The sequence below is a fragment of the Pithys albifrons genome, chromosome 9 (assembly GCF_047495875.1).
Source record: "Pithys albifrons albifrons isolate INPA30051 chromosome 9, PitAlb_v1, whole genome shotgun sequence".
Taxonomy (NCBI): Eukaryota; Metazoa; Chordata; class Aves; order Passeriformes; family Thamnophilidae; genus Pithys; species Pithys albifrons.
Window position 1 is genome coordinate 26,307,887 of NC_092466.1, and position 14,267 is coordinate 26,322,153.

Consider the following 14,267-nt stretch of genomic DNA (forward strand, 5'->3'; position numbering starts at 1 on the left):
ATTAAGTTGATGTTCTTAATTTTTAGTTTACTTAAATCCGTATTTTTTGTAGTTCTTCTCAGTAGTCACAGACCATCTGATACTGTACTCTCTCGGGTAGAAGACTCTCTACTGTGAGTGGAGATTCAGACTATAAGATAATATATGGCAGATACAAACATATAGTACTGATACAAACATATAGTAGAACAGAATAAAAATTATTATGACCAGGGCAAACTAGTTGCACATGTATTTTAAATGATATGTAAATAAATCCTTTGATGCTTAACAGCCTTTATGGGAAAACATATAGTAAGCTACCAAAGAGCAGAAACCAAACTTGTTTTTATTGTAAGCCCTAAATCAAGATTAACACATATGTGTCAAATGCCCAATAATGATATTGTAGAAACTATCCAGGCAGGTTCTGTATGTCAGAGGGATTAAGGATAAGGTAGAAGCAGCGTTATCTCTGACCTATGATGTCTTTATGACTAGGGATCTCCTGCAAGGCCCAGAGTGTTCAAAGAGGAAGCTTATCAGTCTGAAAAATTCTGCAAGTCACCTGATTCTCACTGGCTCTGCATACATGTCTCCCAGTAACATTAGTCTGAACTGTACATTCAGCTTCTGAAGTCTAAAACTCGAAGTGTGGTAAAAGAGTAGCCCAGTAGATTAGTGGATTGGAAAATGTTTCTAGGAGCAGAGCTTTATCATGTCATTTAACTGAGCAAGTAATTTTGTTTGATCAATCTTGGCTTTCTTGTGCATCTGAAGCTTTGATTGCACTGATTCACCTTACTAGAAGACTAGAAAATGTCTGTAATAATTTCCTGGCATCTGCAAGACATTACAGACTCTGGTTCTGACTCTTGCCTGACCTGCTTGTTCTGTAGTCATTTGTATCAGGGCAGAGTGATGATTAGCAACAGGCTAGTGCCCAGCCAGAACAGCAGCAGTCGTGCTCACTTGGTTCTGATGTGAATGACTGTAGGACAGTGGGCACGGGGAAATTTCTCTCCTGTAGGGAAGTGAGATTTCCAACCTCTTACTGTCTCTGGGATTGATGGTAGAGGTCATACTTGGGATGGCACATAGAGAGCTCCTGAGTAATGCTTTCCTAACTATAACTGTGTGTCTGGTCACTTTTCGCAGAAAATGCTTCCCAGAGTGAGCTGCGAGATCTGCTTTCAGAGTTCAACCTTTTGAAACAGGTGAACCATCCTCATGTCATCAAACTTTATGGAGCCTGCAGTCAAGATGGTAAGTATTAGAAGCTTGTTATTAAGACAAAACCATCAAGCAAGGAAATAAAAACCAGTTCATTGATGGATTTGGACCACTGCTTAATAATGACTGAGCACCTTCTAAATTTGCTGTTGGCTGAAAAAAATTAGGGACATATAAGAAAAAGAATGTTTGAAAGGAAAGGGAAATACTTATCCAGTGTAACCAAGCATTCTTCCAATGCACATTTTCATTTTGAAGCTATTTTAAATTAAAAAAATCTCCTATGAATTCTCTTCCAATCAATATGTGTTTTTATATTATGTTGATGCTCAGTAAGTGTTTAAATATGGGTTGTATTTCAAGTTTATTGGAGTCTTCATTATTGTTGTTATTGTTGATGCTAAAACAATGCAAAAAGACAATTACAGAATCCTTCTGTTAAAATATAGCTGGATAGTCAGGTTGATACTCCGTTTTCTTCCACTGTCATGAAACTGTTGTCTCCCTCGTGTTGCGAAATGGTTGCTAAAAGCTATGGTCATGGACAGATATATTTTAATGGGGAAAATCTCCAGACACATGTATATAAAAACTGCCAATGAAGCAAATTTTATTGTGCATAGGAACTGCTCATTTTAAATCAAGTTGCGTGGCAATATTTTGTTCCTTTTGCATCTGCAGTTGTGCAGCCTAAAATCGCAATATGGATTCTGCAACCCTGGGCAAAGGCCTGCTATTCTGCCCACCCAATTCTGTTGCAAGTGGCACTTTTAATTGTTAACAGAGAATGTAATTCAAGAGTGAGTCATCTCTGAGTCTTAGTAAGATAGTGAACCAGTGGGATGGGTTACTTTTCTTTCTTTTCAGTGCAATGTATTTTTTCATCCCAAAGGAAGTGACATCTTTCTGAGTCACAGGCTTTTAATAAATATCAAGTTAATTCATTAGTGTCTGAGGTGGGAGGGCTTTGATAGAGCAGACAAATGTATTGATCATTAAAACACTGAGTAGATATCAGGATGTGGATAATGGGGAGAAGAAATTAATGAATTGTAGTGCCAGAATGTTTCTAAGTGCTCTCACAAGGCACCTTAAGTGCAATACTGGAATTAACAGATGATTTGAGCTCAGTATCACAAGCTTAAGAATCTTTTTATTATTATTTTTAAAGTTAGGCTGTTTCACAGATCTGATTTTAAGAATGTTGTCTCTTTTTTGGTCTCAAATTATCTAGATGAGGGAATAAGAGCCAGTACTCTGCTTGATTGAGGCTGAAACTCACTCACTTTGCACAGAGGATGTAAGCTAAAAATATTTTTATTCTGTGGCTGATTCAGTGCTTTTTACATAAAGGACAGAGGTGTCTGGAGCCTCTGACTATTCAAAACAATGTGCTGACTAGAAGAGACTTTTTGGAAAAAACCCTAAAATTATTATCTATTAATTGTTTACTTATGTGTGTGTTTATTTCAGGCCCACTGTATTTAATTGTGGAATATGCTAAATACGGCTCCCTGCGCAGTTTTCTCAGGGAAAGTCGAAAAGTAGGCCCAAGCTACGTGGGTAGTGAAGGCAACAGAAATTCAAGTTATTTGGATAACCCTGATGAGAGAGCCTTAACAATGGGAGATCTGATATCGTTTGCGTGGCAGATATCTCGAGGAATGCAGTACCTTGCAGAAATGAAGGTAGGGCAGCATAACAGTGGTCTGAGCATGTGCTTGTGATAGACAGAACACGTCAGCCGATGGTTCCTCCACAAGGAGTGTAAACACTACTGTTGTTTCCTTCCAAAAGCTTGTGCATCGTGATTTAGCAGCCAGAAATGTGTTGGTGGCAGAAGGACGCAAAATGAAGATTTCTGATTTTGGCCTCTCACGTGATGTATATGAAGAAGATTCCTATGTAAAGAGGAGCAAGGTACAGTGCATATTAAAAGCAGTAGTGAAAATTATTACCTAATCAAGAAAATTAATTTATACTGCAGCACTTGAGCATGGATGAGCAAGATAATAGCTTTCTTTATTAACTTAAAATAATTCTCTATTTTAAAGTAATAAAAATGAAGATGAAGCAAAATCATGAGCTTAATCAGTGGAACAGAAGTATATATATGTGTAAAAGATGTATGATACTTAAGTCACTAGTACCTCTTCCACTCCTCATTTATCCAGTCCTCTCATTCCACTCCTTATTTATCCAGTTCCTCATCACAGTACATGAAAACACAAAAAAAAAGACCTCTTTTTTTTTTTTGTCTTTTCCTGTTTATTATGGAAAATATTTTCAAAAAATCCCAAGGAGTTGTAAAAAAGTATAGAAAATTTATATAAACATCCTAATTTCAGGAATGACTACTTCAATGCAGAAGACCTGAAGCAAAGCCCTCTTCCAAACACTTTCAAATGTATAAAAGATGCCAAATCTTAATCAAAATTTTATATCACAGGTCAGGGTTGATCAGGAGCATATGATATCTGCCAGATGTTATTTTAAGCAGTTGTTTTTTGGGCCACAGTAAAGTATTGCTGGATGCCTAGGCAGAGTTGTGCCTTCTCACAATGCTCCTTGCAGGGGACAGCATGTGGTAACCTTTCATCTCTGGGACTGTGAAGGGAAATTTTATGGAAAGACAAGTTATGTCACTACTTTCCTACAAAAGAAACACTTGAGCATTATAACTTTGAGACTAAGAAAATAAGGCAGGCCATTTAATTACTATTTCGAAAACTACTGTGAAATATGGAAAGGTAAGTCCTGCTTTCTGCCTGTTTGCTTCCACCTGTCTGACTTAGGCAGAACTTCCATAAGTCGGTCCCAGGATAGGCTGTTATGTTCATAACACAATTTTCTGTTGACTTTGTCAGATGAGCAGTGTTGTTTCAGTTCCCTCTGTGACTTATTATGAAACGGTTGCCAACAGAATTTTTTGCATGTGAAAATTTTAGAATTTTATTAAGAGATTTCCATAAATACTGTGCATTTTTAGTTTAGCTTTCCCTGTTTTTTTCAGGTCAGTTTGTATGAATGTTTCATAAGTCAAAACAAATTGTGAAGAAACTAAACAACTTTAGAAGACATGATCTTATGTTAAAGGGTTTTGCCATTTTCACAGAATCCCAGAATCAACTAAATTGGAAGAGACCTCTGAGATCATCAAGTCCAATCTATGACCCAACATCACCTTGTCAACTAGACCATAGCACTGAGTGCCACATCCAGTCTCTTCTTAAACATCTCCAGGGATGGTGAATCCATTACCTCTCTGGGCAGATCATTCCAGTGTCTGATCACTCTGTAAAGAATTATTTCCTAATGTGTAACCTAAACCTCCCCTGACACAGCTTAAGACTACCCTCTTGTCTTCTCTCTGGTTGCCTGGGAGAAGAGACTGGTCCCCACCTGGCTACACCCTCCTTTCAGGTTGTTGTAGAGTGATAAGGTCTCCCCTGAGCCTTCTCTTCTCCAGGCTGAATAACCCCACCTCCATCAGCCACTCCTCATAGGACTTGTGCTCCAGACCCTTCACCAGCCTCTTTGGACACACTGCAGCACCTCAGTATCCTTCCTAAACTGAGAGGCCCAGAACTGGACACAGCACTCAAGGTTCAGCCTAACCAGTGCCAAGTACAGCAGAAGAATCACTTCTCTGGACCTGCTGGCCACACTATTCCTAATACAGGCTAGGATACTGTTGGCCTTCCTGGCCACATGGGCACACTGTTGGCTCATGTTCAGCTTCCTGTCAATCAGAACCCCCAGCTGGTTTAGCTGTCTTCTGATGTATGTTTTCACACTGATCTATAGCAGGTGCTCTGTATTTTAAGAATGATGCATTCACATAAAGGCAATTAGAAAGTTCCATTTCACTTGGTGGGCCATGATATACTGAATGGGTATTTTTCTTTACTTCTGAGACACTGATTACTCTAGTATTACTCAAAACCTAAAAGGCATCTGTCTGCTTGGATGGGGAAACAGGCAAAAATAAAAATTGAGATGAAGAAAGAAGGATAAGTTTCAAATCCTACTGAAACAGGTTTTGCGTAGATATATATGAATTTCATGAGAATGAGAAGTAAGGCATATGAATGCTAGTCATATTGCAAGGGTTATGAAACATCTTGAAATTTTGCAAACCTAAATTTTCATGAATATCTGGGGTGGATTGCTCAGATTTTCTCAGTGAATTTCTACCAGTGAAAAGCAGGAACATGTGGATTCCATTTAGAAACTAGGAACCAAATATAACTGTCTAGGTTCAGTTCTGCAACCAAAGGTATCTTTAATATTTAGGTGCTTCCATTCACACATCATCCCTGATATAAATGAGATAACTTTTTATCATTCTCCATCATTTCTGCATTTGCCAAGTTTTGAAGCTCTTTGTTAAGAGGAGAGTTGAGTTTATCTATCTTAACCTGGTTACCACCTGCAAAAAAAAACCACACCACCTTATTGCACATAATTAGATTGCTAAGTGTATGAAATGAAATTAATAAGTGATTTTAAAAACTTAAAATTGTTCTCCTCACTATTTTTCTTATGAAATGCCAAATCACCAAGTCCATTGGAAAATCCAATAGTATGGGTAGAGGATCTTTTACCATTTTGAAGGTAAATACCTTGTTTTTTCACTTGGAAACTTAATTTTCTGACCAGTAATTGTATTGTTCCTTTTTTACTCCTAGGGTCGAATACCTGTGAAGTGGATGGCCATAGAGTCCCTATTTGACCATATCTATACAACACAAAGTGATGTGTAAGTGTAAATCCTTGCATACTTCTGGTTTGTGTACTTGTTTAAGGAGATGAGGGAGGAAGCACAACAACGTACATAGGAGCCAAAGCTGTTACTCTCACAAAGAAACATGAAAAACACAGTCTGGATGGCACCATCAGCTGGCAATGACGCATAAGATTTTTGCTGTTCAATTAAATATGAATAAAAGATTATCAGAGGTATTAATGTACACAATTCCTATTGAAATCAACAAGAGATGGATCTGCCCATGTGGCATGGTTGCCTTTAGATATATAAAAAAAACCTTACTAGTCTTCGCTAAAGATAATAGCCATACCTGATGTTCTCAGTTCTATTTATCACTTGTCTGTAACACTTATTGGCAGGTGAGGGATGGAGTGGAAGAAAGGAAGAAGAATTTGATGCCTGACCTCACCTCTGTTGAAATCAATGACAAAACTCCAATTAATTTTAATGAAAGTCAGCTCAGACCTTAGGGGAATAGTCTGTTTCCAGTGCCAAGATGCAAGTTCATTTGCATGATGAGGAAGATATAGACCATGAAGATGGATGTGCTGTGGCCTCCACCTGTGACGATGAGGTGGCAAAGCAACCACAGCTAAGCGTTTTCATGTATGATAGGCATGGAACCAGGCAGAGGAGAGTTTGTATACACTTAACTTGAGATAAGATACTTGCATTTTTTTCTCCCTGGAGTGAATGATGCTTGTGACCAGTCACCAGGCAGACACTAAAACTAAGTATTATTTATTTGGAGAAAAACCTGTTAAGGACTGTAAAAGCAGCAGTACTTATGCCTAATTTCCTGCTAGGTAACATTTTGATACCTTCCAAGTTTCCTTTGAAAGAGAGGATCCGACTAAGACAATGTTTTCATTCCACTCAAATGGATGCCAATTTCAGTGGCACTGCACTTTGAGAGGAAAAACACTTTGATAATAGCAGTATATCTAAATAGGCATTTTGATTTGTACTTCTAAAATGATTTACTTTCATTTTTTACTCCTCTCTGCAGGTCAGAGCAGTTTTAGTGAAATAAAATCATTTACATGCTTTTACATTTCCTTACAAAATGAATTTCCAAAATATTTTTGCTTTACTTAGTTTCAATTGGAGTAAGAAAAGAAAAAAAGATTGAGGTAATTCTTGAGAGAATGTCACTTTTACTTAGGTGTGCTTGCAGGTTTTTCTCTCAGGGTCTCATCTTCCTCAGAGCATCTATTGTGCTAACGTGCTTCTCTAAAACTGCTTTTCCCAGAGAACTGTTAAAATGACTTTAAAAACTTCTTAGCATATTTTTAATTTCTTCATTTTGTTCAAAACAGTTTTGTCACTGTGGTTTGGGGCCAGAACAGATTGTGTTGTCATGTAACTGCCTCTTCTTTGATTGCTGATTAATCTTCTGGATCCAGTATCATTTCTCCCAGTTTGTTTTCCTAATGGGCCGCTATTAAGTAAGCCCAGGAGCTGTTCCTTGTCCATGCGATACAATCTCACACAGAAATTGCCTCGCTGGTGTCAGGCAAGAGTCCTAAGCAGCACAACGTGCTGGTGCTGTGTGGCTTTCCTGCTTCCCAGCTCTGCATTAGTATTTCTGTGTAAAGCTGTGCTGCTTTACCAGCTCTCTTGGAGATGCATCAGTCACTCTCAAGAGAGCACTGTGTTGTGTTTTGTAGATTTGCTTCAGTGCTGTGGCATAAAGGGACTAAATATCTGCCATGCTTACACAGTGCCTTGGACTCACTGGTGGGGCCACCTCTGCTGTGAAATAATGAAATAATCTAAGAGTGCTGTATAGCAACTCCTAATGTAGCTGAGCTCCTACGGAGCAGAACAGAGACTATGCAGAGTTACAAGGCAGACCCTCTCCAGCACTGGGTTCCACAGGCACCATTTCAACAGCAGCAAACTGATCAATGAAATACTTTTTTTGCAGCATTGATTGTTATTCTTCTAGATAATTGCACTGACTGAAAGTATTATTTTATGAATATTCTTTGTTGTTTGTGATGATACAATTATATTTTAGGAACATATTACTCATCAACCATTCCAGTATGCTCTTTTTTTCTGATATTTTGTGTTTGTTTTCCAGCCTCTTCCTTCTAAAGCTGTTCTATATAGTTAGTGGTTAGCAGAGCTTAATAGCAGTACCACTTGCCAGCATTTACAAAAATCTCATTTTTGCTTCAGAGATCAATGACATCAGTGGAAAGCAAGCATACTGTCTTCCTCTTCTCATACTTTCTTTTCTGGCTTTTTCTGATCATATTTTTATTCAGCAATAAACAACACATTTCTCCTCATTTCTCCCATAGTACTTGATTTGTGTAATGATTTCAAAGTATTGCAGCATTCTATAGCATTCTTTTCTAATACATCCATTTACTAAAAAACTTTAATTAAAAATTATTAATCTGAGCTCTCATTCTGTAATTCTGTAAAATTCCTCTTAAGCAGAAGTGGATTTTAAAAATAAAACTTGCTCTGCTCCAACGTTTATTTGAATTAATCATGGACAGAATTATAACCTGATGGAACAGGATAATTGGCTTCAGAAAGGGTATGAGGAGAAATACTAATAAAGTATATGAAAATGTTGTAAATATTCATAAGCTTTCAAGAAAGTGCAGAGTGATTAAAAATTAATTCAATGAATGGCATTAGGGAGGAGAATGGCAGCATACCACTTAGAACTTCATGAGAGTCACTTTGGCGTCTCTGATCATTTTAGAAGTTTAATTGCTGTATCTTCGAGGTTACCACTGTTGCTTAAAAAGTGAGAAGCACAGGTGGAATGTAGTCAAACAGGAGGTGAGGTATTTGGCTAACATTTTCATGGGGAATTAGACACTGCTGTTTGGTTTGGCAATAGGTGTGTAACACTTCCTAAAATTTTTTAGAAGTAGAATTTACAGAGAAATGGCCCAAAGCTAACATTTTTTCATAAATTGTATGCAAGTTTGCCTCCAGAAGAATCCCATTCAGCATCCCCTTTCTGTGAAACAATGTTGGCTGGTTTCCTTCATTTTGAACATCCAGATTTTGTCATTTCTGTCAGTTCAGTAGATTCAGAGTAATTTGTAGCTTCTTTGTGTCTCAAAAAAGCCTTTCATTAAAAAAAGAGAAACATTTTGCCTCTCTTTTCCTGGCCTGCTCTCCAAAAATGGACTAATTTATCCAAATATTTCCAACCCATTGCACAAGGTCTTTTTGTTTGAGCTCATCAGTAAAGAAGGTTTAAAAATTCACCACTTCTTCTGTTCATTTCAGAAAATAGTTTCTTCTGTTCTATGTCAAACTTTATTTTAGGCATTTGGTATTTCCAGAATAAATTCTTTCCTCTTTATTCATCAACTCTAAGAAGAAAATTAAGTCCTGAATCATCGAAATGGCTCAACAGACCAGCTGAAATCAAAGGTGTTGCTTATAATTGAAGAAAACACATTGTGCTGTCTAATAATTGAGACAGCAAACTAGTCCCTTGGTAACTGCGTACATTTAATTTAGACAATTATTTCTGGTTAGGATCATTAGGGCCAACTAGGGAGACTAGACTGCCTCTGTAGCGAAAGCAAAAGGAGAGGCACTGCAGGAGCACTGCGGAGAAGAGAAACAAGCCTTTGAGCTGGGCCACCATGGGGAGGCCTTTCTTTTTCTGCTGCTTGGAGAAGATGGGCCTTCCTGGGATATAGGTAGCTTTTGTAAATGGGTACAAAAGGGATTTACATTTTCTCTACTGTCTTGGTTGCTAACCTCTCAAGTGAACAGTATTTGGGAATAAGGATGGCCCCATATGTGTCTGTGCAGCCCTTCTGGCTTGGCAATGTCTTGAATTTTTTTGGGTTCTGAGAACACTAGAGAGTTGTTGGGTGAATGCCATGCTAAGTTCATGAAACCCACATTTTAAATAAAAGTTCATTTGATCTTTTTCAGATGGTCATTTGGAGTTCTCCTGTGGGAGATTGTTACTTTGGGAGGCAACCCCTACCCAGGTATTGCTCCTGAAAGACTCTTTAACCTCCTAAAAACAGGCTATAGAATGGAGAGACCAGAAAACTGCAGTGAAGAAATGTGAGTAGCTCTCGATCTGATTAGATTCATAAAACATCTTATTAATAAATGCACTTTAAAAAAAGATGTGAATAAATACCACATAAATACTGTTCAGAGATATAGTCAAAATATGTAGTGTTTCAAAGACTGTCATGAAATTAGTGAACAATAAAGTGAAGGAAAAAAATTGCCAATAAAATGTTTACAGCTACATCCAAAATATTTGTAGAATATATAATAACATGCTTGCCAAACAGTTAAGAGTTTGAACAATCAAAACTTGAGGGTGGAGGGAGGAGAAGAATTTCATAAAACACAGTAGCTGAAATATTCGAGAAAATGTCCGATTACTTTTCTGCAAATGAGACAGATGTTCCATCCACAGTCATTCTGTATTGGTTATCCTGGCAATACAGAGGAGAAATGATACCTTAACCCAGAAATCTACACCCCAGAAGATACAAATTTTCTGTGACTTTGATAAGCCCATAGAAACTTCTTTCCTGTTTGGAGACAGCTCATAATTTGTTGGCTGATTTATTAAAACATTCTCAATATGAAATTTCTTCTGTCTGTGGTCTTCCATGACATTTGGAGATGAGATGCGATTTTCTGTTCAGCCTGCAAATCTGGTCATGGTTGTGGTTTTTTTGAAAGTTACCAGGCTGTAATCACTGTGACCACACTTTGACTGACTTTCAACTGGAAGGATGGTTTGGCCACATCCGGACTTACATAATACAGTATAAATAATATTTTTTTTATATATACACAGATAAAAAACATTAAGCACTTATGAATTTGGGGCAGTGTAGACATTTAGAAGTGTGATTGGCATATGTCCTCTAGGAAATGTATAATATGTAATTTTTTCGTTGTTTCATCTTACCAGGAAATAAGACCTCATTCTTCAAACATATTGTATCATTGATAGATAAGAAGAGCTGATCATGGCTTAGTTTCTTTTTCTTATTCAAGCCACATCATGACTGTTTTCAGATTTTTTTTTCTGTTTTACTCAGAAATTTTTCTGACAGCCTTTGAAAACCCACTTTAAGGACCATTTTTCTTAAATTGCATTCTCTGCTTTACCCAGTCAAGTGAGAGAGAGATTATGGATGAAGGCAAAAAGGCAGTGCTTTTCAATATATTGTTGTAGTTCTCATAGCCAACTGATTCCACCATTACAGCACTTACAGTTAGTCCTGTGCTAGAGAAACAATTTGAATGGAGCAGATCAGAGAGTTACACTTTCAGAACTCGGCCAATGTCTCTGTTAGTCACTCAACTATAAAACTTTAATTCTGTTCCTTTCCTTTCCACACTGTATGGTATAGAAGGCAGTGAAAGACAGAATAGAAGCAGCTGAATTTAAAATAACAATAATAGAAGTAATCAAAAGAACATTAGTTTGTGCAAATAGTCTTAGGTTAGGTACCACTTTGAAGAAAAGTTTACAGAAACTTGTAAGAATTTAAACAAATGAGGAACAAAATTCTACTTTCTGGTATAAAAGCAGAGTTCTTCAGGTTGATCTACAAATTTCTTCAGTGTCATACGGAAACAAAGTTAATGAAAATCTGGCATGCTGCCTACACATGAGAAAGTGAAAATAGAGCAAGAAACTTGACACTACAGTTCTTTACAGACAGCCAAGTGCATCATCATTTAAGCTTACAAAGACTCGTGAAAACAAAAACCCATTGTTGTGAATGTCAGTTGTTAATTCAAGGGAACATTTAACAGAACACATAACAGAGATCGGCATGAAGGCCATCCACAAGTAATCACAGTTTAGCTACAGTACTATAAATTATTTGGGCAGAATCACAACCCACTTCTAACAGTTTTGGGGCTTTTTTCACCTTGTGATGGGTCACAGGTACAACCTCATGTTGCGTTGTTGGAAGCAAGAACCTGATAAAAGACCAACATTTACTGAGATCAGCAAGGAACTAGAGAAAATGATGGTGAAGAGCAGGGTAAGTGTGGGAAGCATGAATGTTGAAAGTTTTTGTGATCACCTGAGTTTGAATGTACAGCAATAATTATTTTAAAGCAAAGTGATTTATTTTTCATCAAATCTTCTTCCAAATGCATCCAGCTTTTTGACAGCAGTACTAGCTCTTATAATGGCTTTGGTGACTTCAACCCAAAATGCAGATAAATTATCTTTAATCTGTCTAGCTCCTTTAAATAATAGCAATGATTTAAAAATTACTGTGAAAAGTCACTCCTGAATTCCACTCCTGAATAAATAACCTAGGAAGCCAGAACTAGAAGAATGCAGTATTTCATGCAATCAGATCTGAAAACTGTATGATCCCACCATTCTTAGTTACCTTAGAACTACTATAATCCTGCATGGAGTTTCTTTTAATGGATGGATGCTGCTGTCAAAAAATAAATAATTCCAAGTTACATATGTTTTTTAAAATGTGTACATACCTACAAGCACATAAAAGAAGTTTTTTTAATCTGCTGGTTATGGGAAGGGGGACAGTTACAAATAGCAAACAGAGAAAGTAACAGTGACTGTTACCAGATTTGGGAATGTGATGGGGTTTACACTGGGTGCAAAAAGAGCTAATAATCAAAGGGGGGGGGGGGGGAATAGTTGTACTCAGAATATGAATGTAAAACTCAGTTCTAAATTAAAAATGGCGAACTGAAAGATCTAGTCTGTACATTAAATCAGTCTGACTTACCAGCCACTAACTTACACCTGCTGAGAATCTGTAGGCAAAAGATATGCATATCCAGTGACAGACTTGTAATACATAAGCTGGCAAGTTTTATGAAATGATCATTATTGAAACAAAACCAATCCAAAATGGAGCTTGACAAATTAGTCATTTTTCTTCTTGGCTTTCTGAATGACAAATTCTGGAGATTTTTCCATTTATAAAATTGGATAACTTTATCTTTTTAAAGTTCAATTTCCGTAAATTTCAAAAGGAAAAGTCATTTCGAAAGCAAAAAGTGTATTTTAGATTAGTTGAAAATACTTCACATTTCTTTTTTTTCCAACAAAGCATTTGGCAGCATAGATGAAAACCAATGAATTCTTACAGATGACGTAAATATTTAGTTTTAGAACAGCATCAAAAGCTTTATTTAGCAATATTTTCTTGTTATATAAGAGCTTTTGTAAAATAATTATGAGATCTGAGTACCTTCTCCTTTAAGCATGCCAATGTATCTACACATATATATATATATATATATGTATATATATGTTTCAGGCATACATATGTATCAGGCATCCCAGAAACTGAAGGTCAAAGAAATCAGTTAGCACAGCCCTTTGATTTCTTGAATATTTTACTGATGTGCAGAATGAAGTAGAAGAACTATTAATATGTCTCTAGCATACTTTGGCAAATCAGATGCTTCCAAATTGGTTTTAGCAAAAGACAAATGCAGTGGGGTCTGTAGTTCCTTGTTGTAAAGAAAACAGATACGTATTTAGCTCTTCTACCCAAACAACACCACTGCCACATATATTAACCAGCTTTTTCTTTATGCACTTCTTAGGACTACTTAGATCTTGCGGCTTCCACGCCTTCCGATTCCTTACTTTATGATGATGGGCTCTCAGAAGAGGAGACACCTCTCGTGGACTGTAATAATGCTCCCCTCCCTCGAACCCTCCCTTCCACATGGATTGAAAACAAACTCTATGGTAGAATTTCACATGCATTTACTAGATTCTAGCAACACACACAAAAAAAATTGATTTTCCTTCCGCACTGTTCTCAGACTCTGTAACCCCATTACAGTGTTTCTTGTCTGAATGAAGCCAATCAAAATTTGCTTGGAAGCTTCTTTTGGGTTTTTTTGTTTGTTTGTTTTTTTCTTTTAGTAAATGTCAAAGTTTGCATCAGGATCATCCTTTAGTCATTTTGCAGCTGTGTTTAAAGTAAACATTTTTTAAAGGATGTGAAAATAAGTAAAATGACTAGATATCATACAGTAAAAGAAAAAAAAAGATCAGGGAAGTATTCTCAGGGGAAATATAAAATGCTAATGAGTATCTAATTCAACTATCCTGTTGGGGGAGGCTAGAACACTTAAAATATGTTAGATTCTGCACCTCTAATTTAAGCAATAGACTTTTTTTTAAATACTGGTTTTTGTCATAACTCAATGATGGAACCCATCTGTAATATTTTTCATTTACTCAGAAGGATTTCTAAATTTCAGCTGCTGTTAATACATTCTGGATCCATAA

At 36.8% G+C, this 14,267-nt stretch overlaps 1 protein-coding gene across 1 annotated transcript in view; it reads left to right on the plus strand.

The window, feature by feature from the left end:
• Positions 1-14,267, plus strand: part of RET (ret proto-oncogene) — a 79,153-nt gene that overhangs the window by 63,242 nt on the left and 1,644 nt on the right. Inside the window, exons 13-19 of the mRNA XM_071563389.1 lie at positions 1,138-1,245; positions 2,686-2,900; positions 3,010-3,132; positions 5,904-5,974; positions 9,914-10,051; positions 11,916-12,015; positions 13,571-13,718. Coding sequence (XP_071419490.1) covers positions 1,138-1,245; positions 2,686-2,900; positions 3,010-3,132; positions 5,904-5,974; positions 9,914-10,051; positions 11,916-12,015; positions 13,571-13,718 — 903 coding nt within the window. The remainder of the gene's footprint in view (positions 1-1,137; positions 1,246-2,685; positions 2,901-3,009; positions 3,133-5,903; positions 5,975-9,913; positions 10,052-11,915; positions 12,016-13,570; positions 13,719-14,267) is intronic.